General features: G+C 48.0%; 3 protein-coding genes across 4 annotated transcripts; all 3 read right to left on the bottom strand.

Annotated features, from left to right (window-relative positions):
• Nucleotides 1-325: 325 nt before the first annotated feature.
• On the bottom strand, nucleotides 326-7,229 carry LOC4324980 (lysine-specific demethylase JMJ705-like). Of its 2 annotated transcripts, XR_010740923.1 has the most exons (8): nucleotides 6,205-7,229; nucleotides 6,029-6,107; nucleotides 5,611-5,678; nucleotides 4,871-5,021; nucleotides 3,477-4,057; nucleotides 2,199-3,008; nucleotides 401-1,893; nucleotides 326-357 (listed from the first exon to the last, which is right to left on the bottom strand). XR_010740923.1 is itself a non-coding variant. In NM_001396874.1 (7 exon segments), coding segments are annotated over 7 exon segments (3,861 nt in total). In that variant the 5' UTR covers nucleotides 7,079-7,199; the 3' UTR covers nucleotides 434-595.
• Nucleotides 7,230-8,286: 1,057 nt separating this feature from the next.
• On the bottom strand, nucleotides 8,287-13,438 carry LOC4324979 (uncharacterized). The gene is made up of 13 exons (XM_015766903.3): nucleotides 13,181-13,438; nucleotides 12,407-13,079; nucleotides 11,993-12,077; nucleotides 11,811-11,900; nucleotides 11,605-11,678; nucleotides 11,126-11,210; nucleotides 10,963-11,049; nucleotides 10,704-10,834; nucleotides 9,908-9,989; nucleotides 9,774-9,821; nucleotides 9,390-9,462; nucleotides 9,186-9,289; nucleotides 8,287-8,838 (listed from the first exon to the last, which is right to left on the bottom strand). The coding sequence occupies exons 1-13, from the start codon at nucleotides 13,377-13,379 to the stop codon at nucleotides 8,719-8,721; spliced, it is 1,851 nt and encodes a 616-aa protein (XP_015622389.1). The 5' UTR covers nucleotides 13,380-13,438; the 3' UTR covers nucleotides 8,287-8,718.
• Nucleotides 13,439-15,581: 2,143 nt separating this feature from the next.
• Nucleotides 15,582-16,658, bottom strand: LOC4324978 (BAG family molecular chaperone regulator 2). Its single transcript, XM_015786777.3, has 2 exons — nucleotides 16,236-16,658; nucleotides 15,582-16,138 (listed from the first exon to the last, which is right to left on the bottom strand). The coding sequence occupies exons 1-2, from the start codon at nucleotides 16,522-16,524 to the stop codon at nucleotides 15,909-15,911; spliced, it is 519 nt and encodes a 172-aa protein (XP_015642263.1). The 5' UTR covers nucleotides 16,525-16,658; the 3' UTR covers nucleotides 15,582-15,908.
• Nucleotides 16,659-22,995: the final 6,337 nt, after the last annotated feature.

Raw genomic sequence — 22,995 nt, 5'->3', positions numbered from 1 at the left:
CGGCTGCAGCCTTCTTCTGAATCACTTTCAGTTTCAGCCCTTCAGGAATCCAGCAGGAGAGGCTCTCCTGTTGATACCTAGAATGACGCACCTAAGATCACAAAGGCTTTTATGATTCCGTTGTTCTTTTCTGAGATGGCTACAATCTGAGGCCTGATATCACCAAAAAAGAAGAAAGAAAGAAAGAAAGAACAAAAAAGCAGCATCGTCAAAACTGGTAGCCCAACAGCACAAACAGATCTACGACAGCAGTCAGATTCTTCCCCTGCAAGAAGGGCAAAATCATACGTGACCAGAATCTAGTTATCATCCACACGTCAACCAGTAAATACAAAGAGAAGATAACATTAGAATTTGCTAGTTAACCATGCAAGCAAGTGCTGGTGTCAGTACATCAAACATATGATGGGATGCAAGGCTAACTAGGAGAATTAGTAATCATGAAAACTAATATAAACTAACACAAAGCACACCGATTGTGGTGCCAACAGAATCCGTCAGATAGAGAGATCAGTGCTAAACTAGTGAAGTAGAATGTACAAACTACCTCCTACTGCGTCCGGTTCTACCATAACTAGCTTGCTGTAATACGAGCTCAACTCTTTGCTTTCTTCTTCTTCTTGACAGAATGACCTGTCTTGCGCTTGTGACGGCTGAAATCTGAGACAAACCTGAATGTCTGTGCGCAACCTGGCTCATGGCAAACATAGGGCCTGTCGCCTGTATGAACCCTGAGATGTTCAGTCCTTGCCCATGGCCACTTGAATGCCATGTTGCAGCCCTTCCATGGGCATGTTAGCGGACGGTCATCTGTGTGAACCTTGCGATGCTGCAGCAGATACTTGTGCGAGAAGAACTTCTTCCCGCAGCCTTTCACTGGGCAGATATCACTCTTGTGCAGAGACAAGTCCCGCTTTGTACGAAAACTCATAGAACAACCCTCAATATCGCACGAGTACTCCACTGCTTGCTTTGGAGGTTTTGGAGTTCTTATTTGCTTCTTTGCTTCTGCTTCAGCCTTCTGTTTTGGTGGCATTGCTCTCAAATGGCTAGCAGAATTAGCATTCGCCTCTTGAACATTTGATTTCTGACCGCTAGCATGACTGCTTTTCTCCTTTATGTTAGACTTTGGACGGCTAGAAGGGACATCCTCCTTTTCCATCTTTGATTTTAGCTTGTTTGCCCTGTTGGCAATCCTGGAGCTAACGCGGAGACCTGTTCCAGCTGGTGAGGGCACCACAACTTCAGCAGCGGTTTCCAAAGCTCTGAGATTGTTCTCTTGAGAATGTTTGGGCCTCTTGGTGTTTGTTTCCTCACCAGGTATTTCCCCCCTTCTATTGCTTGATTCTGTTACGTCTGTCAAACTGCTACTCTTTCTTTTGGAGGCTTCCACTCTACTAGAATTCCCAACTGGCTCAGCTTTGTGCTTCTCATCAAAATGATAAGAACAGATTCTATCTGCTTCTTCCGCTTCCTGGCTTTCAACTCTGTGAGCCAAGTATGGATGGACCTGTTTTGACATCCATACTTTCCCACACCACCGGCCAGCAACCACTATTTTCTTCTGGTGGCTTTGTTTCCTTTCGCAAGTATTGAACATTACTGGCGAGTCATTAGGAGAATCACAGCCAAATGCCCTATAAATGACTCTGTTGTATGGCATTTGTTTGTTATATAAAGGAGATTTGGCCAGATTTGCACTATAATAAAGGTTAATACCCAATTTTACAGCCCAATCACTGCTTGTAGGTATTGCTTCCTCATCCCGCAGAACTTCCTGTATCTTCTGCCTGTCCTCCATGTTGGCCTCCTTGAAATGAATGCCCTTCCAGTCATATACCAGTCCCATTTCTTCACCCAACAATCTTGCTTCCGCTTCTATTTTGGGATATTCTGTACAAATCATAACAAAAAAAGTTAATTAATGTTTTAAGAACATATGCAGCAGTCTTGAAAATTTAGTATTATGAACATCAGAAGCACCAAAAGGTTCAACCTACTTATTCTGATTTCAGCAAAGCTAATAGGAACATCATGTAAGATGGCATGTGTACAGATATGGTGTCACTGCTAAAGTGCTAAGTCATACTATGAACCAATTACCAATGAAAACAATAAAAGGCATGCAGAAAAATGCTTAAAAATGGTTGAAAATGAATTGCACTTCATAACAGTGAGCAAACAGCTTGATGACTAACCTGGACGACATATAAGCATAATATTAGAACCACCTATAGCATGCAGTTGCTTCTCAACCTCAATAGCATGCTCAAGACAAAATACATGCATTCTTGATGAATCCTTGTCAGGTTTCACGATTGATGCAGCTAAACTATTGGTCATAGGTGTAGAACCCCTGTGTTCACTGACAGAGATTGTAATGCTTTTACATCTAGCATCGTTCTCTGTGCCACTGACATCAACTGTCTCTTTAACAGTCCCCTTTAAGCTTGATGGTTTCGATTGAACCTTCTTTTCCTTCACTGAATACATATTCTTTGTAGAACCCCTGTGTTCACTGACAGAGATTGTAGTGCTTTTACATCCGACATCGTTCTCTGTGCCACTAACATCAATTGTCTCCTTAACATCCCCTTTTGAGCTTGATGGTTCTGATTGAACCTTCTTTTCCTTCGCAGAATAGATATCCTTTGCCTGAAAACCTTCAGAAAGTACCATCTTAAGTTGATACTTATTTCTCGTGCGAACACCTTTCGGTCCATTTGAAATAACTGAGCTACCATTACAATGAGCGTTCTGGGAAGATGGTCTTTCTTGGCGCTCTGTGCTACTTGAGGACAGCTTTGTTCCAACACAACCAACATTATTTGAACTATTAGGTTGTGATTTGTTAATGCCATGTGCAATCTTCAGTATTTTCTCCAGTGGATCTTCTTCAGGATCTGGTTGACCCCCATGAGCAAATGCCAAGAGATCAAGAGCAGAATTCTTATCGATTTCTGCATCATCGGCCATTATTTCGTTGCAACAGTGTTCAGAATATGGACCTGTGTGTTGATTACAAATGCATATACTGTATCAGATGAAAATGATTGTTAAAGCACATGGACAAAATAGTAAATAGCATTCGGCTCACCAAATTAACTGAAAATTAAATGTCCCTACAAGCACCTGATTATACCTACCACAAATGCAGATAAACAAATATAGAACCACAGTCCATTCATTCCCATAGTAAAAACACATAAGAAACTCCAATAGATCATTTCATTAGATATGGAGTTATAAAGGAGGTTTATTTGTTTCAAAACATCCAATTCGTACAGGGTAAATTTTCCTTAGTTATGATAGATCAATAATCTATGGCACCTAATAGCAATTCTTTTACTACCTTAGAAGGAAAAAAAATATCAGTAACTCACTACCCTTTTAATGTGGAAGTACATAAGATAAGCTGAAAACAAGAGCGTAAGAAATAAAATGTCTTCAGTACAGATTGTAAGATGAAAACTTACGAGAAATGACACCATTCCTTTCATTTGTTGGCGCATCTGCCAGAATACTCCCTCCAGAAATAGAAAGCTGGTTATTAATTGAATTAGAATCAGCAGACATCAAGTATCGTGCTGTAGAATCTCTTGGTTTGAGTACAGCCACACATGAAAAACTTAAAATTCCACAAGTGACACATGATAATAGACCCTGATCTAACAATCCAGTAGCGCTCATTATATCTCCCTTATCACCTTCCATGTTATGCGTATCTGATGAAATACAATTTCTGGTATCACCATTCCTGTTCGGCGATAAGCATCCTGAGGCTTCTGGAGCTTCTTCCCTACTGCATAGGTTATGTGATATTCTGGAATTCATATTTGATTGATCTGTTGAGCGCAAAGTAGAAAGACCAGGACCATCATGGGCATTTGCTGGAAGAATAATACAAGATGATCCGTCATTTAGAAGATGACTAAGCAGTTCATTATCTTCAATAACATTTTGGATGAACATCTTCTTGACCAGTTGTTCCCCTTCGCATTTCTTCTTCTCCTTTATTCGAGAGCTCCGTGTCTCCATTTCACCATTGGATGGTTCCCTGAAGAAGTAGAAGTTCAAAACAAGATAAAGGATTGCCATAAAAAAATGAAGGGGGCAAATGCATAAAAAAGATTGTCTTATTTTCATATAGCATCAGCAAGTATCAAAAGAGTTCTGTCAGAAAGCAGCTCTCATAACACATATACATCGCTAACCGCTAACAGATTGAAGCATCACCATAAAAACCTTGGCTACCGTAAGACACTACGGTGGAATATTTTAAGACTTTATTGATGTTGCATACGTGGGAATGGGGATACTTGCATCACTGAGCAGAGTCGTGCACAGGTCAATACATGGAAATTATTGATTCTGCACTAACTGGCTGACCATTTTTATTGATAGCATAATGATTTATTTTAAGGAAAAAAAGGTCATGCCATCAAAGTTGGAAAAAAAAACCTAGGTATTATGGCTTACGTCATATAACCCCTAGGTATTATGGTCTAAGGTTTCACAAAAACATGGGGTTTTCTAAAATCTACTCTAACATAATCTAAGTTATCCAGTGATTAAGAAACGTGCCATAGCCAAAGTGCCAAAATGGGTTGTCAGATAAGTATTTTTCTGGGAGGCAGAAGTTGACAAAATCTCTCGCAAGAAATCAAGAATAAGTGCACGTCATGAAACAGGGTTTTCCAAAATCTACTCTAATGTACTCTAAGTTAATACAGGGAGAAGAAATGCGCCATAGCCAAAGTGCCAAACTGGGCTGTGAGATAAGTATTTTATGGGGGGCAGAAGTTGATAGAATCTCTCACAAGAAATCAAGAACAAGTGCACATCATGAAACATGCAAATTATGACATACCTAAAACGCATAGACAGTGCGAGATCGTAAAGTAATTGATAGTGCGAAACCATGGGAGGACGATTGATTGAAGCTCTTCGGATTGCTGCCTCTTTTGCTATTCTCAACCATTCAGGAGTAGCTATATTTGATGCTTCCCCACAGTTGAATCCTGCCCAAATAGATGATGCCCTCATGAGTCATGAGGTTGATTAGATTAATTATATGAAAGAGGCAGTGATCAAGTGCATTGCAGTGGTTACAACAGAGACACATTTTGCAATTGCATATTGCACACAGTACACCTGTGTTGCTGGAATGAAATGAAGAGTGCCCGTGTCAAGATGAACAATCGAATTCAGGAAATGGTAACATCATAATAGTTGTAACGTACTAGGGTAGGGCAGACGTTTAGCACAAATATAGGTTAATTCACTATTTTTAGTAAACACTTCAAATCTTTTACACAATATCCTGCAATCACATCTGATTAACTCAGTAGATAGAATACCTATTTGTTTTGCACTGCACATGGTATACACATGTTTTTTTTTAAAAAAAAAAGAGTTATAAGTTTTCCTGGTATAGGCATGTCTCAATAAAAGGTTGGCATTCTATGGGTATTGCACCCTGTGTAAGACATATATTTCATGCAGTTAGGGATGAAAAAAAATGTCATAGGCATGATTAGAACAGGAATAATTGTGTACAAAATGTAGCATAGGAAAATGAGGCTAGCTATTGTGATTGCTCAGTCTCACCATGACTGAAACCGCAGTGATAAGATCCTGGAAAAGTGACCACAAATTCCCCTGCATTCTGCACCAATCTGTTCAAACACAGAGAATCAATTAATCAAACCACTGGTAGACATGGCACATACCATAGAAAATATATCTATCTATTATGGAATATATTATTAATAAAGAGAAGGCTAAAAGAGTCCACCAAATTCACTGAGGGCCTAGAAATCACAACATTAATAATCTGAGAAAAGAGATATATGTATGCTTTGATCATGTCGGGTTCAACTTATAATGGTATAGATTGTATTTATAGAAATAGAAGCAGAAGACGTATACCAAAAGCAATTCTACATCAAATAAACTTTAAGCTAGTTCCATGCAAAATTGCACGGGAAATTTGGCTAGTTACTGAACAAACAGAAGGAAATAACACCTGCAGCAGGGGATACCCGACTCCACAAGCACTTCAGGGGACATCACTGTTGTTTTCTGCCCCAATGTAGCGAAGGTTTCTGCATACCAACTCGCAGTTCAGGAAAACCAATTCAGAATTGGGAAAACAGAGCATAGCGTGTTCCTAATGAAAATTGATAGTTTCAAGCGCCTCACCTAGGGGGTTCACCTCCCCGCCGTAGCCATGTTCGCGCACCACGTCCTCGAACGCGAGCGCGGCGTCGCGCGGCACGCCGTACCACGTCTTGGCGGCCCCGAGGTGCATGTAGTTGAGGCTGTGCAGGTCGTGGTCCTCGACGTGCCACGCGAACCAACTGAACATCATCCCGACGTAGAGCATCGGCGTGGTGACCCCGGGGACATCCTCCGGCATGAACCGCAGCAGCGATCCGGGGCTCCTAGCCACGCCGCGCATGTTCCACGCCGTCTCCCCAAGGTGCGCCGCCGCCCGCGCCGTCGGTTGCTGCTGCGGCGGCGGCTGCGGCTGCGCGGCGCAAGGGGAGAATCCCGAGCCCGACATGTCGCTGCCATACTCGACCACGATGGGGCGGTCGGCCGATGCGCGCCAGAAGAGCACCTCGTGGTCGAGCGGGGTGAGTTGCCTGGAGGCAGGGAAGTTGAGGCCGGCGAGGAGCGACTTGCGGGTGGCGCCGGCCTTGGACTCGAACTGCGGGAGCGTGTAGCGGTGGGAGGACCGCCACACGGGCTTGAGCCCCGGGCGCGTGCGGCGCGGGCAGAGGCCGACCTGCTGGTGGCGGGTGGGGAAGGACGGCGAGCGGTCGTCCGGGTGGAGCGCGGCGAAGGAGCGGGAGAGGTTGGAGAAGGTGGCCTTCTTCGGCGGCGGGGGCAACGGCGGCACGACCTTGCAGATGCCGTACGGCGCCGCGGCGGGCTCGATCTTGAGGATGTAGGAGACGGGATCGGCGAACTCGGCGGCGGTGGGGCGGAACTCGGGCGCGACGGGCAGCGATCTCAGCCACGGGGGCACCGGTTCCGCCGCCGGGGCGGCGGGAGGCGGCGAGGGCCTCATCGGAGGGGAGTAGGGGATTCCGCCGCGCAGCGCTCGAGCATTCGGGGGGGAAAGAGAGGGAGGTTTTGAGGGAGAAACAGGGGTTTGGTTGGTCTTGGTGGGAGCGAGAGGAAATGGGAATGGGAGTGAAGTGAAGGGGACGGATTGGGATGGAGGGAGGGAGGGAGCGTCCGCGCTAGTCTACTGCAGCGACAGCGAGCGGTTGCCGATGGCGGTCGTCGCGAAGCGGCGGTGTGCCCTGGACGCCGGTGGTTGCCTTGCACCCTGCCAGGCTGCCACGGTAACAATACGGGGCTCATTAGGTTTAAAAGAATTTTCAAAATATTACATATCGTAGTATTGAAAAATTACGATTTTTCCATATATGCTTCGTTCGTTCCGGAGAAATAGCTCCTATCAAATTTCAAAGATTGTAGCCTTGTAAACTTACATTGTAATCCTATTATAACCTTACCCTCCCCATCTCAAACTTAAATAAACTAAAGCCCTGATTAGTTCCAGAGGTAAAAAGTTTTCAGTGTGTAACATTGGATATACGGAAACACATTTGAAGTATTAAACGTAGATTAATTTGAAGTATTAAACATAAACTAATAAAAAAACAAATTATATATTCTGCCTGTAAACTGCGAAACGAATTTATTAAGCCTAATTAATCCGTCATTAGCAAATATTTATTATAGCATCACATTGTCAAATCATGGAGCAAATGGTCTTAAAAGATTCTTCTCGCAATTTAGTTTTTTTTCTATATTTAATACTCCAAGCATGTGTCCAAACATTTTGTGACAGAGTGAAAATTTTTATTTGGGAACTTAAAAAGGACCTAAAACCTAGTACCGTTCTAAATTTGTAGTACTAGTTTTATTCATTTTAGGACGGATGGAGTATTTCATATAATTTTTAAGATCTCTTGTACAAAATAATAAATTCTTAATGATTGAAGTCCATGTCCTATCCGAATCATTTAACTTTTTATTTCTATGATTTGGAAATTGTATTAACCGAATGGTGCAGGTCTTTTCGCACATGTTACTCTAGCGGTCTCTCTCTCTCTCTCTCTCTCTCTCTCTCTCTCTCTCTCTCAGGCCGGAGGATGCAGTTACGGCCACACGGGTAGTTCCTTCGTCCGGGTGTGCCGTTGTAGGACGAGAGGGGGAATCCCATGCATGCGTTGCAGATGAAAAACAATCGTGAACACACACATCAAACCCGTAAAAGTTCGTGTTAACTGCTAATCCAACATTGGTCTGCGGGGAGTTTGTCAAGCGCTCTCAAATTATACAACAATTTACAGATGCATTGGCTTTAGATAGCGGTCTGTAGTTTCAGAGATCAGTTAAGGCCTCACCAAAAAATGTGAATGATACCCGACGATCAGTTAAGGCCTCACCAAGCTGGTTTCATGGAAGAACGCCGTATTTGTGACAAAAACTGGGTTCCCTCACATCTTCACCTGGTCTGCGAGTTCACAGGCACACACCATTTGGTCTACCTGTCTGCCCAGCAGTTGCTTGATGGTAAGAAGACGCGTCCCCCAGCTGTGGCTGAACCGTTGCAGATTATCTACCATCTATATCAGACTTGGTGTGGATGATAGTACTAGGCATGAAACAGGGCTGCTGATAATCACCAAAAGATCAGGAAGATGTCGCCTGGGAAGCAAGAAATGCTGAATATTTCCTTCTCTCTACCATGTATCGTTTCAGCTCTTTCATTACCGCCAACAGCACATGCAAGGAAACTGGCGCAAAGAATGGCTGCAGAAAATGCCAATTCGAAGCATATCAGTATTGGCTCTGAAGTGCTACAATGTAATTTTTTTTAATCTAAAGTAGTTACTTTTATGATCAAAAGAAATAATAAAGCAAAATTCTAGAATTGAAGGGATTGCAATTAGTGTAAAACTTGCATGTTGATATTAAACAAATTGGACAAGAAATTATTGCTCTGCACGCTACTAAGCTCTAATCCTCACTATTTAAAACCGGAGAATAGTTAACTCTTTTGTTTTCAGTTTTCTATATTGCCCAAGATAAAGAAAGAATTCAGAAGTGTCAAACACAAATTGGACTGTAATAAGTGTAAAGTAGAAGAGTATACTGACCATGTAAATCGCAAAATAGTGCTCTATTGAAGCATAACTGATAGACATAACAGATGGATGAAAAAATGCATCCTCAGCCAAAGCCCTCGCTCTTGTTGCAGATACTGCAGAACAACACAATTCTTAATAAAATTGCAGAACAGCACAATTCTTGATAAAATTTATCATTTTTTTACATTTAGTGCAAACAAAAGATTAACGTGCCTGCTGAAGAGTCACTTATTCCGAGGCTTGCGTTTCTTTGAGCTAAACTTGCAGCTTCAAGAGAAAGCTCAACCTGCAAAGAGATGTCACTTGTCATAACAAATTTAGGCTCTGTTAAATGTTTTTTAGACCATGACACAAACTTAGTGCGAAATTAATTTTGTAAAGCACTAGATCCACAGAATATAACTGTGTACAAGCTTGCAAAGTACACATAATGGTAAAAAAAAAAAGGCAGACGAAACACATGCCCAAGTTATCATCTGAGTGATATGCTGCTTCGAGACCTTGTAGTAAAGAAGGTGCAAAGTTGTTTTTAAAAAAATGACTACTATGCAGAACTATGTGCTACTACCATTTGGCAAGAATGTAATAGGAACAAACCTGCCTCCCAATTTCATCCATAACAATCATTCTGGGGAGTGATTGGACCTACAAAAATAATAATAATAATAATATTAGTGCATGCACAGCATGAAGAACAGTCTTTTATGTATTATCAAGAATTTATTACATACCAAACTGGAAAGGGATTCCAAGGTGGTGAGACAGGACAAAAGATTGGAACATGCATGGTGCCGGTATAATAAATCCAATTCCCTGAGGAAAAAAAGGGTCAAGATAGTAACAGTTAGTGGCTTAGCGCCTTAAGAGGTTACATGTGATAGATGGACTTCTAAAGTCGCAACTACACTAAACTTGTAAGTTTTAAAAACCTACTATGAGACATATGGAAATCAAGCATATAGCATCCAAAATCTTATCTGGGACATTTAGAATTTCAGCTGTTGACATGTAGTTGGGATCTTCTAACTTTGATAAAAGTCCACCCTGATTGATGCATATTATTGCATACTGCAGACTACAGTATTGATGAGTTGAGAATATAAACACTACAATTTTGAGAACATCTTCATGAAGAAAAATGTTGTCCAATGATCCAATCCAATGACACAACATATTTTCATTTCTACAATAGGAGATGGTGATGATTGTAGACTAGTGGTTGTCTCAGACTTCCTCAAAAATTGGGTTGGTTGGATCCTATGTGGATACATTTGTCCATACATGTGTATTTTGTCAATATTTCTACGGGATCCTCTATGCATGTGGCTTGTGATAAAATTCCCATAGCTTTATTGATCATCATGTCAGATGCAGATAACTAATGTAATCTCAGATTAAAGAATCAATAGTTCATGGTTGCTTTTCAAATTGAGAGCATGTAGCATGTGTCAGCATCCAGCTAATGTGCGTAGTTAAGCGGGAGTTGGTACTGAGATAATTTTAGTAAGGAAATAGAGGGAGTCTCACCATTGGGCAAACCCTTTTGGACTAGTTATGAACTTAGTTACACCATCCATACTCTGTGTGTGATAACTTGATTTTAGACCAAATAACTGCCTTAGCTGTCCTATGAAGATTTCAATAGTCTCCATGAGTTCCTGTTCCATATAGATGTGTCAGCACTCAGCAGATAATGAGTGCAAGAAGGTATATCAGACTAACTACTGTGACATTTCAATATGTACATTCTATCATATAAAAAGGGCAATAAATTGATTACAGACACCTCAGATGACATTTTGTCCAGGGCCCCATGTGGCTTAGAACCAAATGAACAGCCAGGTGGGTTCCAAATAACAACACCTCCCCACATCTGCACAACATAATACACACTGTTAAGAAAATGATAAAATGGGTAACAAAAGGAAGATAGGTAAAACAGCACTTACTGGGGATATAAATGCATTAGTTTTGGAAAGCTCCCCATCTGGAAGTTGCAGGTACAAAGGGCATTCCCTTGCTGATGGAATATATCTGGTGGTTATTGCACAGACAATTCAAATGAGTATATGGGCATCCACAACTGATCATATAACTAATATGAAATATGGTAATTAGAACATCACAGTAATACTTTCTGACTGTTGTACACTTTGTAAATCATAAATCTCAATTAACAAATGAGGTAGTCTGCGATATTTAGATTCACAGTAAGGAGTAAAAGAAAGACCAAATCATTGAATCACTTTAATATCCATCAGGAGATTGACACAGGAAATATAGTTGAACATAGAACACAGATAAAATGGAGTGGCAGGGCGCAGTCATAGAAAAGAAAGGTTATTCTGCTTTTTTTTCCATTATCTGTTCAGGATGAGTGAACTGTAAGATTAAATACAAAGATGCCAATCTGGTCTAAAGAACATACACCACAAATTGAAGAACTTTTGATCGTCCTGTAGCTGAAATGGATGTATCCAAGTGCCACTCATTTGAATTAACCTATCAATTTCATTGCATATTGAATTAGTGCATCTATAACAGTTAAATGTCATAAACACTAACAGCAGCTAACTGTAGTATGCAGCAACCATCATGGCTACATGACTTCTACAGAGGAATTCAGAAACATACAAAGAAAGGAATGTCTCCCACGCTAAGGACATTGCCACCAAGTTTATCATCAGAATAAGAATAGGATGATTTTGGTGTGTGGTACAAAACCTGAAAACAAAAGGACTAGTCAGTACTTATCAACATTGACAGCTTCACACGATGGAAGAAACAAGCATTGAGCAAAATAGGCAATTTTGCACCTGACTCTCTATATTAATGTTCGCAATCGGTCGTAACGCCTCAATAACAGGAGTCAACATCCTTTGACCAATATTTTCAAACTCCCTGCATGCAGGACATCTAAATGTAAAAGAAACAACAATGAAGAAGCAGGAATAATTTGACAATAATTTTCATCTTTGCAAGATGCCAAATACACAATATATTCATCGATTGCATCGAATAAGCGCGATTCCACAGCCTTACTGCCTTGACATTTTACACATTGCCTAAGAAATGTAGATGCAATCCAGTATATTTTCTTTGATTTAAACAGACTACCATAGAACGAGACAGGGATATCATTTGACAATTGTTAACGATGCTGATAAAGTGGATTTCTATATAACAGAGAAGCAACAATAAGACAAACATAAGACATGTCTTGTTCTTACCAATCATACACCCAATCACTTGGATCAGCATTCAGCAGGCTAAATGAAAGAACTATATTGCCATCTGATCCAACTGGCATGAACTCTCTTTTCACAGTGCTTGCTTCGCCCTCCTCGACACCACCATTCATGAAATACTTGACGAATACCTTCCCAATGATGGACACAACCTCAGCCTCATCAACCTTCCCGACCACCCAAGCATGCCGGTGTTTCCCAATGACAATTCTCTTCAAATCGTCACTGTCCACGAAGACAACAGTGTAAACCCTCATCCCATCCCCGCCTCCATCACCCAATGCCGAGTCAAGCAATTCATCAAACACCTCATCGCCGCGCCCCAAGTCCGCGGTAGTCACAGCACCACATCGCCAAGGCGAGGCGACTTTGCTGCTACTAGAGCAGCCACCAGCGGACTCAACGGTGACTGACACGGAGATTTTACCGGCGGTGGAAGCGTCAGGGAGATCGACGAGTTGGGTGGAGATTTCCCGCTCGATGCGATTTGCGACGGAGGCCTCGGAGGGGTCGCGGCCGGAGCGGAGGAAGACCGCATGGAGGCCGCAGGGGAACGAGGGCGGGTTGGAGTGGAGGCGGCGGGATAGGGCGGCGATTGCGTCGGACGGCAGCGGCGAGCGGTGGATCTCGGTGGACTTGAGCAGCAAGGGCAGCCCTAGGAAGAGAAACAGAGAGATAAACGAGCGTGTTACACGGAGAAAAAAAATCGCTAAAACCCTAGAATCTAGCAGCTGGTGGAGGCGTTGGGATTGGTACCGATGAGGAACGAGAGGAGGACGGAGGCGGTGAGGACGAGGCGCTTCCTGCCGGGCTTCGACGTGCGCGGCGAAGGCTTGCCGCCGCCGTCGGCATCGGAGGGAGAAGACGTGGACGGGGCTCCGGAAGCTTCGCCGCCTTCGGAAGGAGGAAGCGGCGGCGGGGACTCGTCGCCGGCGATCTCCGCCAGGACCGCCATCCTTTCTCAGATGAACGGCGTTCCGAGGGGTCGGTGACCAAGCAGCGGAGGAGCGGAGCGTGCTCGAAGGCCTGGCCCAAGAAGTTTATCTGTTACAGGTCCGGATACGCTGGGCCCCGGTGGCAACGTCACTACGTTAGGTCCAAGTATGGCCTGTCTCGAAGTGTCCCGGCTTAAAGCCCATCTTACCATTTAGGCCCAACAAAACAAAGTATCCAATTTCTATAGTTGAAAATGAAAGAGAGAGAGAGAAGTATTCCTCCTATTCAATTTTTTTATAACATATATTTTTATTTTAGAAAGTCTTTAATACTAAGAGCCCCATCGGTTTCCCTAATAAGCTAAATACAAAGCCAAAATTTGAATTTTCAAATCTAATTTTAAAGTTAATTTAAGATATTTTCAACCTAATTTCCTTTTTTATAATTACTTGTTTTTAAGTCGCTAAAAATACATATATAAAAGTTTTATCCATAAATTAATTATTTTCTAATAAACCATTTTGAATTATTAGAAATATGGGCAACAGGACCTAAACTTTGCCACAATTATTAACATAAAATATTCTACCATCTATAAAACTAATATTGTCTGAAAGTAATTTAAAGTGTGATGAATTTATTAGTACAAGTTTTATACGCTAAATTTAATTGCATATTAACTAATTACTGCCATCTATCTATTTATAGATAATGCATTGACTTTTTAACACACTTTTAACCATTTATATCTATTAAATGATTACATAAATCATTATTTATTTTATTGTAAAAACATGACTTTCATTTTTCATTATATTTGTAGAAAAAAATTAATAAAAATAATAGTCAAATGTGTGTAAAAAAATTAACAACATCGTCTATTAAAAATCGGGTGCCCCCTTCAAACTCTGGTGCGCTTCAGCTGGGCAGAAACAATGCTGCATCGTCCGGTCGGCTAGCGGTGGCCACGGCTACGACGTCGTCTACGCGAGATTTGATTAGCCCCGTAATCAACGCGAGTGCCCAAAACGGTGAAGACTGAAGAGCCCGCGCACGTTCCGCCGACCGAACGCACGCACAGCACCGCACCGAACCGATAAACCGGCACCACCACCGCACCAGCCCAGCCATCAGCAGCGCCCGGCAGGTAGCTCAGCTACGTACCGCCCCGCCCCCCGGTGCACGCACCGTTCGGCACTCGCACATGGCCACATGCCGCTGCCGACCTGGGGCCAAATCCGCGGGCCTCCTCCTGATCGGATAAGCCGCGACGCCCGCCCGCACGCACGCACGCACGTTGCGAGAATGAGATAGCCAAGTTGCCGTCGTTTTTTCTTCCGCCCGCCTCGCTGCCGACCACCTCGGGTTTTAATGGGCGCAGTGGACGGGTCGACGACCACCGGACCAGGAGGCGGCCGTCGCTGCCACGACCCCGCGTCGCGCTGATCACGGTCAGTGCCGGCACATGCGCGCGCGGGGACGGATTTGGCCGAGAGGTCGAGCCGCCGGTGAGATCAGCATTCAAGTCGCTCCTCTCTTCGCGGCACGAGTTCAGGGGGACAGGTGGACCGCTGGTTGATAGCGTCGTCTCATCTGTTTTTTCCAGGTCCCGCGCGTACAGTTCGGTGGATTACGGGTTAGATTTCAATATTTCATTCATGCCCCTGTCCACGGTCCAGCATCATGTACTGCTACTTGATCAATGATCAAAAGGCTAAATGTTACTTTTAACACTGGCATGTTAATCCAAGAGAAAATGTGAGAAAATAACAGCCTGAAAAGGGAGCTCAGGGTACAGTAGAAGAAGCAGTACCAGTACGTTGAAACTGAATTTTGCAAATGCCCATCTTATCCGTGCTATCAGAGTATCAGCGATTGCCTCCGCGAGCAATTTTAGTCAGTGCTCAGTTCTACTACTGATTACGGTGTGCAATAGTATTTCTTCGGTCCAGGTTAGGCAGTTCAGTGCAGGCTGGCGTTACATGTTTGGTAGCCGTAAACCTGCTGCGACCTGGGTCGGTTAACTGCCACTTGAATAGCAGGTATGCAACAGTACATTGTGTTGGGAAAAAAGTAATCGAGCAACCAACAATGCCGTTCAACTACCACGGATTATTGTACGATCAGTACGAGTTGATGAGAGAGAGAGAAAGATGGGGAACGTACGACCGAGAGGCTAGTTGTGCAGTAGCTGACAAACTGGTCAACAAGAAGACGGGGGTGCATCATATAATCTGTATTGCAAATTGCAGTAGGAGAATATACATGGGGTAAGAAGTATTACAGCTGAAATAATACACAACACACACTGACATTATCTAATTACATTAATTTACATTATGTCTTTGTGTCGTATTGGACTATTGGTGCAGACGATTCGATTCAATCGGCTGAATCCAGACTACCCTCGAACTCGAGAAATGGAACAGTGACTCCGAACAATGCAGTTAGACGATTGAGCTGGAAACAAAAAAGGATCTTTGCGTGGTGTCACTCTTGCAAGCAGACCAAAAAAGAACAAGTCAAAATGGCGGGTTTAATTTAATTTCTAGACTTCGATGAAGGAATGGCAGGGCACTCCCATGAGCTGCGCCAGGGTGGTCGACCGGAGCTTCCTCTCCTTGACGGCCGGGTCTTCCAGCAGCAGCACCTTGTCCTTGTCCTGGACTCCGACCATGTGCAGGTGATCGCCGTCGTCTCTCTCCTTCCCCTTGTACAGCAGCCTCTGGTCCCTCGGCCACAGCCCGGTCACCAGCGACAGCATCACCTTCAGATCACCTGCATCGATCATGGCAAAGAACAGCTCAGTTTATTTCCTTTCTAGTATGATCAGCTGAGGAGAATGGCAATCGAGGCAATGCAATGTGGGACGCACCGAAGGTGGCGGTGGAGTCGATGGAGACGTCGTGCCATTGCCACCCGGTGGAGACCCTGACGACGATGGCGTCCGCGCCGGAGTGGGCGGACATGCTGCTGCTGCCGTCGTCCTGCTCCTCCGGCGCCCGCCGCTTCTGCACCAGCATCCCGCCCGGCCGCACCTCCCACTCGATCTTCTCGTGCTCCGCGACCATCGCGCAGATGTCCGCGCCGACGCCGCCGCCGGCGCCGCCGATGCTCTTGGACCTGCTCCTGAACAGCCTCCTCGGGCTCGGAATCTTCACCATTTCAGCTACTACTTCCTCTCCTGATCTTTCTCTGTCTCACAATCTCTCTTCCTCTGCTGGTCTCTGGTTGCTCTGCGCGACGAGACTGGCAAGAGAGCGAAGATTTTAAAGGGGGAGAAGCGCCGATGAGGACAAGGCAGGGAGGAGGTTAAGTCGTGACAGACAGAGACAGGCCCCCCATGGCCGCCCATCGTGCGCGCGCCCAAGGGAAAATGATTGGAGATTAAGCTCAAAACCCATTGTTTAGTTACTCCGGCGCATTAACTAATCCCTTCTTAAACTAAACCTCTTGACGCGTCGCTCCAGCCCTAGGGCGACGCGGGCTCCAGCCCTAGGGCGACGCGGGCGACCTCCACGCGCCACCGCCGCCCTCCCTCCCTCCCCCCTCTCCTCCACCTCGCCGCAGCCTGAGCAGCCCGCCGGCAAGCTGCCTGGCTGCAAGGATGGCGGCGGCGGGGCCCTTTTCTCCCCCGACGGCGCTAGAAGGAGTGGGGCACCAGGACGTCGACGGTGGGGGTTGCTCCTCCCGCCCAGATCCATGCCGCACGGCCGTTTCCGGCGAGGCGACCTCGGCGGTGGCCATGCCGGCGATGGCTGCGATGGCCAGTCGTCACGCCCAGAAATTCCCGAATAGAATTCCAAGCAGAATGTGCATTAAAACCACCGTCCAGGACTGGCCGGGGTACACAAACGACAAAGTTGACATACAGATCCACGTCTTACAAACATTATAAAAGTCTTACATAAATGCAGCGGAAAATTAAAAGATAACTGGAGCTAAGCCTTGACTTGGATCGCAGCGGGAACACCACTCCACAGGCATCCTCGACGGCACGGACGAAGCCTACTCCTCGGAGAAACCGCCATCTGACGCGTACTCAAACTCTGGGGTTTGGGAAAAATAGAGCAAGACTGAGTACAACCACCGTACTCAGCGAGTCATACCGGAATAGAGGGTATGATGCAGGGTATTACCAAAGGATAGCTAGAGAGGTTCTTTTGCATAAAGCGAGCATTTATAAACAGTAGTTGAAAGCAGTAAAACAGTTGTAATAATTAATCAATATTAACCATCCATTGTCCAACGCTACTCCACGTTGCAACAGGCCCAACCATCCACCTGAACTAATTAATTCTAATAGACTAGACTAGGGTGAGACTAATCACAGTGAATCTGGTTGACCGCCCATAACCGCGGGCACGGCTATCCGAATAGTTTTACTCTGATCAGAGGTGTACAACTGTATCCACAAGACACAGTCCCACGACACGTTCCCGTGCGCTGACATGCCACCACGACATACCAGATAGAGGCCGTGACAGGACCCTTCGCATAACCCCCTCTAACCAAGTACACCACACCTCAGGTTTCACCCCCACTCCTCGCAAGGCAGCGGGCAGTCCCCTCTCGTGCCTAGGTGAATCCGGAAGCTGCATAGGCCGTCGCAGGGCCCATCCAAACTCCATCACGCCCACCCTTGCCTAGATGCATCAGCTAAAGGAAAGCTACACTACAAGCCCAGCCGTTGCCCACGCTGGCTTGTGGCAAGTACGAGGAATTCTTTCAGGGTTTCCCGCGAACCGGTCCTTAAGTACCATGGGCGCGACCATCAAAACCATGCACCCACAGCCCACCATATGTATATTTTAATTGACTAACACCAGGACGGCGGCCTTAATCCAACACCAACACTAGAACCTGAAGTCTAAGCATTAATGTGATTTTCCCCATTGTGTGCTAGTTGAACTAAGCAAGGCTAAGCAATCCCTAGTCCAATCTCTAGTCATGTTTATATCCCAAGCTAACAAAGAAGCATGGTACAAAATAGTATGGCTGTAACAGTAGTCAAACATCCCATAGTAACATTATAAAACAATGCAGTATTTAAGGGAAAACGGTAGAGCATTTGCAATATAGGATCAACATGTTCAAGTGACAAGCATGACTTGCCTTGCTCTGCTGCTGGAGGAACCTCGGCGACTATTTCAAAGTACACCAGAGCGTCGGGAGAGCCGGAATCTAAGCGACATACAAAGCAAACAATACAAACAGGCTATAAGACTACTGAAATAGAGAACAAAACCATTTTTAATGGATTCTATGTATTTTTCTTGATTTTCTGAGACTTGAATGGGCTTAAACGGAGCTCGGATGAATTAGATATAAATTTTAGAAGATTCATTGTGTTTTTACTATAAACAGAAAAATCCTTAATTGATTTATTGCGCAATAATTAAAATCCCGGGGAGAGAGAGGGCGGCGCCGACATGCGGGCCCCACAAGGCAGTGACGCGAGGGGGGGCGGTCCACGGTGGACCGGGTCGACAGGCCGGGGAAGGAGTGGCACACCACGTGGCGCTGACGTGGCGCCGACACGGTGGCCACGCGGCAGCCACGTGGGCGGCCAAATGGACTGCCCCGATCTACCGCCTGGTAGATCAGACGGCGGAGGAGGCTCGCGGCCGGGCGCGCACGGGCACGGCTCAAACCGACCCAGCGGCCGTGGAGCGTGGCGGCGCGGCGCGACGCTACGGCGACGCAAGGCGGCGAGCGGCGGCGACCGGCCGGTGGCGGAGGGGGGCGACGTCGCGGCGACGCGGACGGCGACAGCGGCGGCTAAGCGGCTCGGCGGCGGCGTGGCGGCTAAGCGGCGTGGGAGAGAGGGAGGAGGGGAGGAGGGGCCTCACCGACAACGATTGACGACGGCGAGCGACGGAGGGCGATGGCGACGGCGGGACAAGCTCCGGAACCACCTAGCGAACACGAAGAAAGGGGTTAGAGAGAGAGAGGAAGATGGAAGAGGGCGAGGAAGCCGACCGAAGGTGGCGGCCATGGTGGAGCTCACCGGCGTGCGGTGCGAACGGGGTTCCCGCGGCGGAAAGCGGCGGCGGAGAGGCGGACGGCGTGGCCCTCGGGCTTGCGAACCCGACGGCGGCGACGGCGCGGCCCGGCGTGGCGGCTAGCGGCTACCGGAGCGGCGGCGGAGAGGCGGACGGCGTGGCCCTCGGGCTTGCGAACCCGACGGCGGCGACGGCGCGGCCCGGCGTGGCGGCTAGCGGCTACCGGAGCGGCGGCGGCGGAGAGGAGGGCGACGGCGCTAGGGCGATAGAGGGCACGGGAGAGCTCGGTGAAATGGGGAAAAAGGGACAGGGGATAGCGGGGATGGTTAAATAGAAGAGAGGGGGCTCGGACGTGGCCGGGAGTGGCCCGATTTCGCCGGCCGACGTGGGGTGGTGGAGGTGGAGAGAGAGGCGGGATTCGAAAATCGAATCCCGGCCGTCTCGAGCGCAGGCGCGAGCGGGAACGAGAGGGAGTGGGCGCGGGAGACGCGGGCGCACGCGCGGGCGGGGCCGACGTGGCGCGGGGAAAGCGGGCGCGGGCGGTTGCGAGGTGGCGGCTGCGGACGGCGGGCGGCCAGAAGTGGGAGACGGGCCCGACAAGTGGGCCCCACCTGTCGGCGACCCGAAGGGAGGAGGCGGCCGGCTCAGTTGGGCCTTGGCCTTCGGCCGGCCCAACGAGGAGGGGGAGGAGGAAGAGAATGGGCCGGCGGCCCATTCGAAAAATAAAAAGGGGAAAAAGGAAAAGAAAAAGGGGGAAAAGAATTTTCATGGGATTAAATATTGCTTGTGCTCATTTTTAATTGATTAAAATTATTTCTAGAGCTCTGAAAATTCCACTAAAAATCTTGTTAGCATATTTCGACACGTAGAACTCAAGAAAATTCCACATGCCAATTCCGATTATTATTTGCATTAATTTTGACGGAGCGTGGGGCTCCTCACCGGGAGACCGCGTAGGCCCCCCTTTGCCGGTTCGGCCGGGGGCGCTAAGTGAGGTTCTTCGCCCTCGATCTGAGGAACGTCAGCGAGAGAGGAAACGCACAAGATACGGGCGACGTAGACAGGTTCGGGCCGCTGAGAAGCGTAACACCCTACTCCTGTGTTCTGGTGGATCTGTGTGTGATGGAATACAGAGAGCTCGAGAGCGAGAGAGAGTTTAGGCTCTAGAACCCATCCGTCCCCCTCCTCTCCTAGGCCTGGGCCTCCTTTTTATCTGGTCAGGGGTCACCACATGGGCCTCTCACTGCCTAAGAAAGGAAACATGCTTTTTACAATGAGGGCTCGTCTACAGCCGGAAGTGACCTCTGACAAGCAGAGCACACGCCTCCTGCCCTGCTCGTCCGCTTTCCCCGGTGGACGCCCATTTCAACCTTCATTTAATGGCCAGCGACTTCCTTGCCATACTTGCGCTGAAGCCTGGAATGGATCTGACCGGGACTGACATACCAACTCCAGGAGTTAGCACGCCGGCTCCGGCTAGGGACGAGAGCCAAGAAGCTCTCATCATTCTGACGGGACGGGGCGAGGCGTGTGACAGGCCGCCTGTTGCCACCTAACCCGCGATCTGACCGGTCTGTGACCGGTCACACACCGCGACCGGCCACGGCCCGGATAAGCGTGCGCTGCGCCGCATTAAATGCGGCGTGGCGCGCTTGTCCAACCCGCTATAAATGCGGTTAGGTGAGCGCCGCTGTGCTCACCTAACCCACACACGTGGCGCCAAAACCACAGGGGGTCGGGGCGCCCCAGCCCTCGGGGCCGAAACGGGAGCGGCCCGACCCCTCAGGGAGACAGAGGGAGGGGTGGCCATGTCACCCTCGGGCCCGACCCCCCGAGGGGGTCAGGCCACGTGGGTGACCACGGCTACCCAAGCCTTTAGTCACGATACCCCCGGCCCCATGTCACCGACAAATTTATTAGGGTTTCTCTCTTGCTTTTACACCGATATTTTCTCTAGGTGATTTATAAATTCAATTTAGGCTTGGGAAAGAACTTTAGGGTGTGACACCGGTGCTGCTGGCGGCGGTGTCGACGGCGGCGCGGCTAGCCTCCGCGCTCGGACCCGACGGGTCCGGCTGGATCTGACGGGTGGGCAGCCGGCGTCGGCGTCAGTGGCGGTGATGGTGCCTGCTGTGCGCCTGGCGGGGGCGGGAGCAGACCGGCACTACAGCTAGAGCTGGCAGAGCGGTGGATGCAAGGCGAGGATGGCGACGGGGTCGATGGAGGCACGGGCAGCGGCGGCGCGCCCCAGCGAGGGCGGCCACGGATTCGGCCCCCACACGGCGGGATCCGGCCTCCCCGGGCCAGATCTGGCTGGGGCGATGCCGGGCCTTGGACGGCGGCGATGGGCGTGGAGTGGGGGCTGACAGCAGCAGAGTCGGCACTGCCGACGGCGGCTGGTGACGACGGCATCGGCAGACGACGGTGGGAGGAGGTTAGTGATGGCGGCTGGTGACGGCAACAGCGGCTGCAGTGGTGAATGTGACTGCAGTCACCGGAGGCATGACGGCCTCGGACGGCTAGTCGAGGGCGTGGCAGACGACTGCATCTGGCTGGCGCGGCATCGTTTGGAGGAGAGGTCGGAGACCGGTTTGGCGCAGAGAGGCGCAACCAATGGCAGCGGAGGCCGGCTCGGCGCGAGAGGCGCGGGCGGTGGAGATGGAGGCCGGCTTGGCGCGAGAGGCGCGGCCGGCGGTGGATGAGGCGACCTCGGGGCGAGGAGGAGCTGCTGGTGGGTGTGGCGCGGTCTTCGGCGCATGAAGGCTGGCTGGCGAGGGGCGCCGGTGCAGGGGTCCCACATGTTGGCAGAGCTTGTGTGGTGGTGGATCATCGGGGCGTTAGCCGTGGATTCGCAGGTGGTGAGCGGCGGGTGAAAACCTAACCCGGCTTTGGCCGGACCGACAATGATGGTTCATTCCCCCTCCTAAGGGCGTTGTCGTGCTGTCTCACCCCTCAAGGCTGGTTGCCGGGCGTAAGCCCAGTCCTGGCTCCTTTGGGCCACGACGGACGGCGGCGGCGGTTTTTCCGTCGCTTCTCTTCTTGAAGACGTTGTTTTGGCATTCCCTAGGGGGCGATCTCGTTTGTGTTCCTTTGTTAGACTAGCGGCGGTCGGTCACGCTTAGCGGCGGCCGGTCCGGTGCTAGCTTTCTCCTGGTCTTGTGTGTTGGCGTTGTCGGTGTGTGGGTGGTGGTTTATTCTTTTCCTTTTTCCTGGTTACGACCCTTCAGGGTTGTAATCTTGTAATTTTTTCCTGCTCTATCAATAGAACTTCACACCGTCTCGTGCGAGTCATTCAAAAAAATTTTTTTCAGTCATTCAAAAAAAAAAAAACCTCTTGATTCTGAGCCTTGAGAGGCGACACCTGTAGCCATCGCCCGAGACGGCGATAGCGTTGAAAAGGTGAGACCGGTTGGGATGGGGTTGAATACGCGGGAGCGGACGCAGCTAGCGCTAGCTGCGAGCGGCGGTTGGAACCCACATGGGTGGGTGGCAACACCGCAACACGGTTTTCCGCCTTTGCCTTTGCATGAATTGCCTCACCTCACCGCTCACCGGTTGTCAGTTGGTTTATCTGTCTCCTGTTCAGCAAGGCACGGCAACGCAAGAATATACCTATCAGTTTCTTACTTC

This window comes from Oryza sativa, chromosome 1 (genome assembly GCF_034140825.1).
Source record: "Oryza sativa Japonica Group chromosome 1, ASM3414082v1".
NCBI lineage: Eukaryota > Viridiplantae > Streptophyta > Magnoliopsida > Poales > Poaceae > Oryza > Oryza sativa.
The sequence above is the reverse complement of the archived record's forward strand: the minus strand, read 5'-3'. Positions and strand labels throughout refer to the sequence as shown.